This window comes from Strix uralensis, chromosome 7 (assembly GCF_047716275.1).
Source record: "Strix uralensis isolate ZFMK-TIS-50842 chromosome 7, bStrUra1, whole genome shotgun sequence".
Taxonomy (NCBI): Eukaryota; Metazoa; Chordata; class Aves; order Strigiformes; family Strigidae; genus Strix; species Strix uralensis.
In genome coordinates, this window is record NC_133978.1 from 24,308,221 (window position 1) to 24,320,768 (window position 12,548).

General features: G+C 36.3%; 1 protein-coding gene across 4 annotated transcripts in view; it reads right to left on the reverse strand.

Annotated features, from left to right (window-relative positions):
* PLCE1 (phospholipase C epsilon 1) overlaps positions 1-12,548 on the reverse strand; it is a 161,513-nt gene that overhangs the window by 89,963 nt on the left and 59,002 nt on the right. For all 4 annotated transcript variants that reach the window (XM_074874931.1, XM_074874930.1, XM_074874929.1 and 1 more), the window contains exon 3: positions 1,892-2,180. In XM_074874931.1, the coding sequence (XP_074731032.1) occupies positions 1,892-2,180 (289 nt within the window). The remainder of the gene's footprint in view (positions 1-1,891; positions 2,181-12,548) is intronic.

Consider the following 12,548-nt stretch of genomic DNA (forward strand, 5'->3'; position numbering starts at 1 on the left):
ATCCTAAAGCTGCAGCACATCTCTTCCTCAACAGAGACCACTACAGTAAATCACACCTAGACCACTGCAGTATCTCTACCATGTACACAAGTTGTCTGTGGAATTGCAAATCAAGTTCAAGATCTTAGCCTTTTCTTTAAGGTCTCACATCTTTGGGCTCAGAATACAACAACAGAAGTGTACAGCATGTAATACAGGCACCACAGAGATCCCCAGACTAGTGCAAAGTGTGCTGGTACACAGAGCACACATGTGCAGTCACTAGCTCAGGCTCTATAAAAAGATAGAGCCATATTAGCATATCAGTGAGCCTGAGCTAATTACTGCTGCTGCTTCCAGTTGCAGAACTCAGTCAGAGCCTACAACTCTATGGTGACAGTCACCAGCTGGGCTTTTTGGACACTGCCACAACATGCCCCATGGAAGGCTGACAGTTGTACTCAGGAGACAGAGCATCCTTAGAGTCTCGATCAGGTCTGGGGCATCTTTTCTCCCACTGTGTAGGAAGAAAGTCTACCACACTGCACTACCAAGTACATGACTCAATTCTTTTAACCTTGCTTTCCAGTGCTGTTGCAGGAATGTACATGCTTATTTTTCTAAAGCACTCATCTCCCCAGACAAATAAAAACCAAACAAAATAAAAAGGAAAAAGCCTACCAAAATAGGATACTGTACTGTCCATATCTCTGTCCCTCACAGATGATGAGGGTATGTGAAGCTTAGTAATGTTGCTCAATGTACTACTGAAATTCACTCAGAATTCAGTTTGCCATCTGTATCTGTTGTTCTTATGCCATTTTAGTGCCTCTCTCTGCCATTTGATTCACCTAAACAGGGACAAATTAAAACTAGAAAGGGCCGCTCTTTGGAATAAAAGTAAGACAGCCTGATCCGAGCACAAACTGTATCATTTGTCTGTAAAAATGAGGTCAGTATCTGCACTAGTTAAGAAACTGCACTGAGAATTCTCTACTGATCTTGTCATTCCTGTAAAATTTTGGGCATACTGTAATACCCACATACTTCAATTCTACAATTGTACAACTGAGATGCTACATCCTTTTGTTACAGTATATCAGATGATGATAAATGCCCAAACGCTTGAATACCTCGGGAAATATTCTAGGCATTAATTAAAAATAAATTTAAAATGCAGTTACTATTCTGTACAAACCCCTGTTTCAATGTAATGAATTTGTACCAAGAATGCCTTTGCCCTGTTTAACTTCCAGAACTGACCAAACTAAATCACATAATGGTATTCTTACTGCATACGAAGATGATAGCATGAAAATTAGTATGTATCATCCACTCTCCAATAGGCATTTTCCACACAGACAATACCCAGATGATACTAGAAAGACGATGGACCCATGAGAAGACCAAAAATAAATCAGTAATGAATTGTACATACTTACCACACAGTGCCATGCTGACAGCTAGTTGTATAACGACAACAAAAATAACCAAGTAGAATATGTACTTCTTTCTCAAGTCCTGAACCAAGTCAGCCCATGAGCAGGAGGAGCACTTGGTAAATGAGAAATACTATACAAAGGAACACCCTAACAGCAATGGCTTAGGCATTAACTTTGGATGTAGAGAGGAACAATTCTAAAAAGAAAAGAAAACTGAAAAGATGTCTGTTTTTTAATAAGAATCTTTTCAGTTTTGCATGCACTTTTAGTTTGTTAAACTAACAGAGCTAGTCATTATGACACATAAAGACTGCAAAGGCAAATCTTCAAAAACATGAAAACTTTTCAACCTTTTTTATCTAACTTCATATATGAGTATATAAACTCCAGAATATTATATAGTATTATATATTTTGCAATACACCCTATACTTAAAGTGGACAGGGTTCAAAAAATTAAATCTTCATTACCTTTAAGCATTGTTCTTCCAGTTGATCCTCCGAAGATATTTAAAAGACCGTTTCTTGCTCCTAATGATGTAGTTGCTTCTAGTAAAGCACCAGTTATATAGTTAGAGAGTGCAGTCCTCTGTAAAGTGGCCCGATATTGACAGTAGGCACCTGATACACATGGTTTTACATAAAAACCATCACCTCTGCATATACAGTCTGTATCAAGTGTTGGGTGCCTTCTCAGAAGATGAGGAAAATATTCAAAAATATCTTCTGCTCCTTCTTCTTCTCTCACTGTATTGAAGATCTGTGAAGAACACAAAAGCATGAACCGTTAGTTCATTTGCTTAAGATAATAAACTGAACATCAAAAAATTCCAAACCAGCATGACTTCTTGTAAAGTTCAACAGCCTCTGCAAAAAGGCACTGTGTTAAAACACTGCATTTATATATTAAACCTGAAATATCCATGAATCCAAAACTGATTTGTGAAGACTTTGAGTCGGGTTCCCAAACAAGCTAAATAAAATGGCATTCTGGCTTTCAATCTATGGTTAAAAGCATTCTAATGAAAACCAGTTTTAAGGATCACCATTAGACAAAAAAAATGTCTCATCAATACATCTGGTCAACATCTAAAGTATATACACAAAATTAATTATAAGACTATTAAATCTATTGTACTTTCAGAAAGTCTTACAGATAGCAGAAAAACAGATCTACTCACGGTTTGCACTTTTTCTTGCTGAGCAGGGTGGGTTTTTGCAAACAGAAATGGTTTTAATCACTGTGCGCAATCTTTCACAACGTTCTGGTGTCACATTCATTACATTACTTCCAGCCTACGCACAGGTCCTCTATCTAATATTGGTTTAGTACTCTTTTTCCAATATTTGTGCTAACACACTAATGAACTTCAGTCTGTGGCTTAGCAACTAAGTAATGTTTGCTTATTTAATAGAGTCTAATGATCAAAGCAAGAATCTGGAAGAAATCTTTTCATTTAGCATACAAGGAGAGACATGATTCTTTGCATTCTTGTATGCTGACTTACTGATTAACATTAATAATTTGTGTTTCAATGATCTGTGCTTCGTAATTACAAAGTGTGAACTACCAAACTAAAAATTAATATAGGGAAAGGTCATTATAACTGTTACCAGGACAGGTGCTGAGACAATTTTCATGGGGTTGTTCCCCATCGGTCCTTAGATGTACACAAGAAATAAACCGATGGCTTAATGACTTTTTTGTGATTAATGGCTTGTTTCTTGATGCTGTCCTTCCCCACATATAAACAAAATACAGCTATCCATCAACATAGCAGAAATCACATCCAGTCCTGCGATGCAAGCACACATGTACTCAGTCAAATGATAAGAAACTGTTTGCACAGTCTGTGCACACCACACGTCAGAGGCACCAGCACCCTCACCTCAGGACACACACATACCCAGCCATGTAACCAAGGAGGGAAGTGGCTCCCAGCACTGGGATACACACACATGTCCACTTCTGCCTTAAGACCTGCGTTTACCCTGCCACGTAAGTGAGGAGGGTTCAAATGCCCTGTTCCCATGAGGTATCTGACCCTCTACAAACAGAAGCTGTGAACGATGATGTAATTCTTGCCTCCAGGTAAAGAAACTGAGAATAGCAGAAGCTTTGATTCAGCTACTAAGTTCAAAATTTGGCAAGTCTTTTACTTCTTATTTATTTTTTGCCATAAATCAGAAAATAAAATACAATGCAATATTTATTAAAGTACATTTCTTAGCTTTAATTTTTGTATTAACAAAATTTTATTCAAAATCTAATTTATTAACTAGCAAAGTAATTCATTGATTTGAAAAAGAGCACTGACATATTTATTAACATGAAATAAAATTTAAAAAACAACTTTCACATGTTGACTGTGACTTTTATAACTCAATTCCATTAGAAATATAGCTTCTGTGATTCATTACACAGTAAAATGCTGTGGTATCTATTTTTTTTCCCCTCCCTGCAAATTTTCCAAAATTTATTTATTGTGAGGCTTCTAGAAATATTAACCCTTTACTTGAGCCTCTTTATCTTCTTTTCTTTGGTATACAACAGTTTTATGGACTCTTAGACTCTCAGTAAGAATACTGATCATCTCCACCTTTATTCAGAAAGAAAATGCACTCAGAATGTGTGTTACCTGGATAGAATATGTGCAGACCTTTTAATCAGGCAAGTGTCTGCAAGGAACAGTGGGATGTACATATGACACACCTTTCCAAAAGGTGTACTGTAAAATAGTGGACCTGCCTTATGCATGGATTATGAGCATCACACGTAGCAGACATAATTAGTCTTTTTAGCTTGTTTAAAAAAATATTTAGTTAATGAAAATAATGTAACTTCTCAAAACCACAGTTACCTTCCAAAATATTTTTAAAATTGGGTTCTGCAACTTATAAAGGCATGTTCTGCTGCCTACACAACTAAAATTTCTTTCAGCTGCCAAAGCAAAGAAACCATTTGTTGACAGAAATAGGCGACAGTGTTTTGCTGGAGAGATTATACATAGAATAATGGTGTTAATCTCTTTTGTATAAAGTAGACTTCAGGGCACTAGCTGTCTCCAAAGACTCTGTGCTTCATGTAACATTTTCAAATACTGTTTATTTTGATGTGTTAAAGCTCTGAATGTGTTACTTCTGCTGCCCACAGATGAGGTTACAAAAAAATACAGTCTTACAATGTGTATACTTACCAGCCACTGAAAAGAACTGAAACAATCAGAACAGGAACACATACCTCAGGTAACTGATAGGGAAAATCACCTCTCAGTGAGATTGCACCAGACAATTGGGGAAACTTAATCTTGCCTGGGAGACAAAAAAGTTGATTCCAAGCCAGGGCTTACAGTTCATCCTGGCAGATGTAGTTATTTTTATACGTATCACTACCAAAGAATGATTACTGCAATTAAAAATGAATTTGAACCAGAAAGAGTAAAATGCAGCACTAAACTGAGAGCTGTCAAAAACCAGTCATTCAAAGGTGCATTGTTTTCTGATTCACTTTGACCTTCCATATCAAATTAAAGATTTCAAAGCCACCGGCAGTCTGATGCTGCAGTATCTCGCATAGTACATATCCAGTAGTAATTCACAAGATGCTGAGGACAGTATCTGGATCTAAAAGCGTTGCAATATTAAACATACTTCAAATTTCTTTTGAACTAGTGCAAAGTACTAACACAAGGAGTTCAGGGTGAATTTGCTATATCTACGCTACCGTAACGAGCACACATGTAGATGGTAAAATTTATATGAAATTATACTACCTCAAGATCTACTTCAGACAATAAAAGCATATATTCTAATACTTTTTCTTTACTCTTTTTTTTTTAAATGATACTTTTAAAGTAAGAAATAGGCTAAAACAGGTAACTCTGTATATTAATATACTGGTATTCCAATGAAAGTATACTATGGCTTTGATAGATTTTTACTTTCTACTGGCTTTTAAAGATATTTTAATGGTAAGTAAAAAGAAAATAAAAATTATTTGCAACATAAAATTTTACAGAATACTACAGAAGAAAAACATGTCCTCCAACTCAAAAATGAAAATTATTAGCATTATAATAAAGATTAATTTAAGGCGGAATTCCATCCTTGTAGTTTTACAATCAAGTCCATATTTGGAAAATAAAAGGAAACAAAACAGATTTTTCAGCTCTTAATAATGTATGCAATAAATCATCAAAACTTTACTTAAAAAAACCTGTTTTGCTGCTAGTAACTTAAAATGGTATCTGCAAGTTAACTTATTGATAACCTTCAGGCAATAAAACTTTCTTACAGTGACAACAGACATATTTTGTTAAGATATTCTTTAAAAATAACTATAAGAACAAGTAACTCATGCTGGCCTTGAAACTTCCACATTTTTCTCTTATAATCTTTTCTTCTGTTTAATCACTACAATTGCAAATTGCATTATATCCTTTTCTCCACACATATTACTGTAAGTTTACTACATAAAAGTGACAGAAACCTAAACACCATAGCCATTTTTAGCCTTACAGTTTATGACAGATATTCCCCCAAAATGAAACTGGAGTTTATGGGTGCTGCTGTACTGGAAATATTAGATACAGCAGTTCATTAAAATAATTGTTCTGATTTCTTAAACTTACATGTATCTCTTCCTGCTTATTGCAATCTTTTATTTGTTTCTCTTCCTCATATTTTTTCTGCCTCAGGTATTTAGCTTAGAACCTGGGAGCATGTTATCATTTTGCCAAACATCTAGCAGCTGCTTGGTCCATCTGAAACCCACAAACTGGAATTAAGAACAGACTGAAGATTCCCATTATTAGGAAGCAGCCTTAATTTCCCAACTTTAGTATAATAATAAAGAATTTGTGTACGCAAAGAGTTCACTGTAAAGAACAGCCACAAGAAATTATGCCTATTGCTACTACGCTATAAAAATAACATAAAATAAGCCCTAATGGGGCTTTAATAATTCACTGCATTGTTTCTGACCAGCATCCATCTGAACTCTTCCTAAAAACCTCCACCAATATATCCTGAATGATCAAAATGAAACACTAAAACGTGCAAGGGGGGTGTGTGTGTGTGTATATATATGCGCTCAGTTGGTACTATGCATTCCAGTCTGATTTCCTGGCTGTTTACCTACAGAGTGTTTCTATTACAGAGGGCTGCCAACAGCCTGTGTGCAGCATTCCTGTGACATAAAGCCTTCATTTGTTGCACCTTTTTAAAGCAATTTTAAATGCCTGTAAACCAGAATGGTATATTAACAAGTAATATCTCTTAGGACAGTATGTCCTGAAGATCACTTAAATACCTCATTTGAAAACACAAAGGTTTACAGAATATACAAGCCTAAACACAATTAATAACATCACAGGAAATACTGCTCTTTCCAAATTTGTTCTGTTCCAAGAAAAATTTCATTAAAATTAGTAAATTATGATGGCAATTTTTCATGTAAATTATGAGGGTGATTTTTCATTTTGGCACTACAGGTTTTTCAGAAGAAAGTCCTCATTAACATCGACCAGATGAAGTTAAGAGTGATCTCTTGGGAATCACAACCAAGGATTGTTCCAACCACTTTTACATGTATTTATTCCACAAGTGTAATTCAAATATATATAGCATAGAATACAACAGCATTCTGCTATGAAAAAAGCATTTTGGGCAGAAAGAAAGGAACATGTAAAGTGAACTTGGGTGGAGGGGAGGGGGGCTGAAAGAGAAAACACACAAATAAGAATTTGCTCAGAACAAAAGAATCAGGCATTAAAAGCACAGTTAGTCAATACTTCAGTTTTATGTCTTCCAAAATGGCACACCAGCATCACACTTTGGAGCATTTATTTAATATAATTTTTAAAATAGGTGATGCTGATAGTCACATCATTTTCTGAAGGATCTTGGGTTTTATGAGATTTATATCATTCAGGTTATGACCATACTCACACTGATTAGCTCATGACATTTCAAGATCACTACTAAAATACAAATGCAGAATAGATTAAGAAATGCTTTTTTGTAAAGATGTTGCCTACTTTGAGCCAGCACTTGTCACTGACCAGGATGTCATCTTCTAAGGATGTTGTGATGTCAGGGGCTTTTTTTAAACAAAAATGGAAGAATATTCTCCTATTACTCCTTACTATTATCACCTTTTGAAAAAATGTCTTATTTTTCAAGTGGAAATAAATAAATTTCCTAATTAAATTTCTATTAATAAATTACTTTTCCCAACATTCTTACCTAAAAAATTGTTCATCTAATTAATTTCAACATACCACCCAACATTATTCTGTTTAAACAAGAGTGAGGCCATAGCCCAAGGAACATTTCTTTTAGCTACAAACACAATATCCATTCTGGACATAATTATTTTTAGCATTTATCCCTTGAGCTAGTCCACTGTGAGAGAACCAGTCACTTACTCTCTGAGCAATGCTAAGTTGCTAATCACTTGATTTTCAAAGATGTTGGAACAAATAACTATCAATTGGGATCTGCAGAAGCGCTGAAAAGCAGACCAATCTGTGAAAAAGGGTCTGCCACTGATCTGGGATTTGAAGTCAGGTCATGTGAACTCATACAGATTTCTAAGCCAATACAGAATTATTACTGACCTTGTTTTTAATCTAGCTCATATTTTCGAAAATAATTCCTGCTGTACAAAATCACACTATTCTGTGCAGTCAATTCTCCACTTTTCATTTACAATTATCTAGCCTGAGTAAACATTACAGGTACAAAGACACTTGGACAGTGCTCTGAAGGCCAGCTCCGGAAAAGCACCGCAGCTTTCCAACCTAAGCTAGCTCCAAATAAATTACCCATTTCGCAGCGCTGTGTTTGCCAGAGATCCCATTTCTGAGCACAAGCTTACTTGCTTGCGTGTATTTATTGCTTACAGAACTACAGAATCTAGTTACAGTGCTTCCTTCATCAACTTCCTCTACGTACTCTCATAAAGCTCAGGCATCTCTGCAGAGAAATTCACTACAAAATTTGGTTAAGAACACAGCAAGAAATCAGATTCTGTACGGATGGATGTTTGCAATATCAAGGGATAAAAATTCTTTTAATAAAAGAAAACTTTGAAAGCTACAGCAAAATTGATTGTATTGTATTTTCTATCACTACTTCTGAAGTCACCAATTAAAATTTTGAAAAATATTTTACTTAAATTGCACAAAAATGTAGATTAAAGACATGCCTAAAAGAAAAAATATTTAATACTGAACAGCAAGTTAACAAATATCTGCATGCAACTTCATTACAACTCAAACAAAAAATCAAATCTTTGGCAAAATTGCAAATATATACACTTTTTTTTTAAAAAACAAATTGATAAATTTACCTTTTTTTGTTTCACATTTTTATACCATCTGTCTGTTTCAGGACAGTTAATCCATTTCAGGACAGAAGCTTCATGTTATTATGCATTAAGTATGGATTCCAAGGATTCCAGCTACAAAATTACATTTAAAAATTAAAATGACAGCAGGAGAGACTGGAGGGGACCAAGTATTGGGTTGAAATGTGTATCACTGGAAATGTTCTGCACTCAAAAACTCAAAGATTGACCATCCCTACATGACTTTCACAGAAGAAAAAGAATGGGGTGCCACAAGTTTAGTATGTATACCTTTCTGATTATCCGGAAGAATGAAATCTTTAATTCACAGACTTTCTAAAACATGAATCTGTAGTGACAATTTCTGATTACTTATCAATCATGAGAACTGAAATACATTAAACACTGAATGCATTTTCTATAACGTCTAGAATAGTATATATACTGCCTTTCTTTCTATCATGTACTTAAGATTCTCAAGAAGACATGCCAGAGCCCCGTATCTCAAACAGTTATGCAGGTTGCTCAAAGCTAAAGGATGTTACTGTGTTTGACGGAGATGATACTGTGAACAGCAGAAAGGTCTGCTCTGTCAGGACTATTTCTTAGCTCTGTTCACTGACATGTCTTGTTCACATCAGCAATCAAATAGGTGAGGCCTTCAGAAACCCTTTTGAGAAATTTAACTCATTTGAGCTTTTTTGTGTTTGGAATACAAAAGCTAGACATCTAGACCGGTAGAACATTATCTTCTTGGTGGCACTTGGCAGCCTGTCACCAGAACAGCTGATCAAATTTTTGGCTACGCGTCTTACTAAGTTCTGGTATTTTACAAGACAAGTAGGGCAAAGGATAAAATCTGTAGTCAATTAAATTCCATTCCTAACTTACTATTCAAGATGAAGTGGACAATGACAAATAATCATCCACAAGCTTTAGTAAACTGTACTGCCACTCAAATTTGCGTGATATTCACTACCTATCCCAATCTTCTCTGATTTCTTGTTTGTCATGACACTATATTGCAGTTTTTCCCTAGGTGCACTGTGGCAAATATGGAAACAGCTATCTGGAAGCAACTGCAGTTTTGCAAGTTGGGGTCAAACTCAAAAATTCCCACGAATCCTCTCCCAGCATCTAATGATCCATGGTTTTTGGCTAACAGGCAACATTCTTGAAGTATTAACAACCATCCCAGATTAAAAAAAAAATAAAAATAAAGGGTTACATATCATGATGCCCTTCTTCATACTCAAAAGTTTTTGGAGATGTATTTGAATGTCACCCTTGAGCTGGCTCTACAAGCCATCAACTGCCCTGTAAAGCAGAACTGGGCAGTTTCATTAATAGCACTTGCCATCTAGCCTGCCTGAAGCTTAACCAACAGGAGAAAAAGAACTGTCATCACCTGAAGCAACTTTTGCTGAAAGACAGCCATTTGGTGCGGGTTTGCATTTGTATTTAAGAAATAGCAGTAAAGGACTGTTTTGGCACAGTGTGACATGGTCACCATCAGCTACAGCATGTCAGAATGACAAATAGCCTCAGATCTATATGCAGGTAATCTCAGAGCTACAGTAGCAACTCCTCAAGAAAGCTGGAGCTATAAACACACATTTACAGTGAAATATATGCAACTGTGCAAAGACTGCTCAGAACATCAGGGGTTAACAGTGTTCTCCACATCTTAATTTGCTCATACCTTGCTCTCTCTATGTATTTTCACATGGTGCTTAAACAGAATATCTTGACTGCCGAGATGTTAATTTTCATAATGGAAAAATTCCTTAAAATATCCCTAGACTGCTGAAATGCTGTTTTGTATCTGAAAAAATGCCTAGAAAATAAGAGAATACAGTGCCATGGTACAATCTGAAGCATACCTCATAACATGCTAGGAATACTGTTGTCCTGGGGCAGGCGGGTGGGGGAGCAGAGGCAGGGAGAAAATCTTGCTCAAAATACATACACACAGTAATCAATTCCACTACAATTTTGCCCAGCACTTGACAAATGCAGTAATTACTATAGGGTGGTTTGGGCATGTTCTGGGTCACCTGGTTCACAGGCGTTGTTCATTTTTTGTCTGGGACACTATAAAGAAGAAAACCAGGAACTACTTTGAGAACACAAGAAATGGAAAGGTTTGTTTATTGCAGCAGCAGACCAGCATGGAAGCATCAGGAAAGACAGAGGGGAACACAGCTGAAGTAGAAAGAACTTAAGTGTCACTGCACTGAGAATGCTTTGAATGCAGTCAGCAGAAGGAGTAGATAAAAGAGGAAAGAAAGGAAATACAGTAAAATGAAGGTGGGCATTTTTTACTTGAAGGTGGGCAAGTAAAATGAATGTGTGCGTTTTTTTCAAGCGCATTTAACAAGATTGTGCTTTAAAAAAAAAATATCTCTGCTTGCACAATTTGCAATTGCAGGCAGTAAGTAAAAGCAAACACCGTATGTTATGCCCTCGCTGCCCAGAAACTTGGTGGAGGCGGACAGACACGGACAATGTCAAGATACAGTCTTGCATATACTATCACTTTCTCCTTACAACAGGAATAAATCTACTTGGTCAAAAGGAAGTTGCCCTCCCCAGGGCAGGGTGTGTATGACTGGCAGATGAGGTGCATGCAGCAGTCTGTCTGGTCCCCTTACACATCTGAAGGAAAGAACACATCACAGGACAGTAATAATGGTCTTCAGGCACCTCTTCATCATGGGAGTCAATGCTTGTTCCAGCATACTCATGACAAACTCTAATTCACTCATGGCTTTTCTAGTAACATCTAGTCTTACAGTCACTGTGGGAGGCCCAGATGTTTTCCTTAGCTTTTCTGTAAATGAGCTTCAGGTTCTAAAAATTTAGATAAAACACTGCAGTGACCTGTCCCCTTTGGTCACCCTTCCAGCAATTGTCTTGTCAATATCCTTTTGCAATGCTTGTTCTAGGAGGCTTTTCAAACTTTTGCTCTCTCTTAAATGATTAGGAAGATGTAGATCTTTACAGTGCCAGAACAAAGCACAAGACAGAGTGCCATGCTAAAGAGCAATAAGGGTCACTTATTCAACAGTAATTTTTGCTACCAAATTTTACACAGTAACTTGTAACTGGGCAACACGGCACAGACCAGCAGAGGACTCACAGGAAAACAGATCAGTTCATCCTGGTAACACGGGAAGCAGTTTCAATGGCAGCTGGAAGATTGCCATAAGAGTGAACAAGCACAGATGTGCCCAAATATTAATTTTCATTAACTGATGTTCTGTGAACTTTCTACAGCTTCAATTGCCATTACAGAATGTGCATTACCTCACCAACCAATATTTCTTATGAATTGCATCCTGTTAAGCATGAGATCATCTCAAGAAGAAGAAAATGAATTTAATGAGGATCAAAACGTCTTGCAGAGGCAATCCTTAAATGTAATTCAACATTCTTCAGAAATAATATCAGCCATCCCCATTAAGTTCTGGCATATAAGCAATGTCTTTAGTAGGGAAATCTTTTCCTTCGTGATCATAAGAAAATGATGCTACAGTTTTAAAAAAACAAATACATTTGAGAGTTGGATTTACTCATGACCAGAAATTATAACAGCAGGTCCAAACTTCCAACAAGTTGTCATTTTCACTTTTGGTAAAACTTGGTTGCTATTACTTACTAATTTTCCATTTCTGTAAGGTAACAGTACTCATTATTTTAAAAGTCATTACTGAAGGGAAGATGGACTTCACAGACTTGGAAGACAGAAAAAGCAGGGTGATATAAATGGGGCAC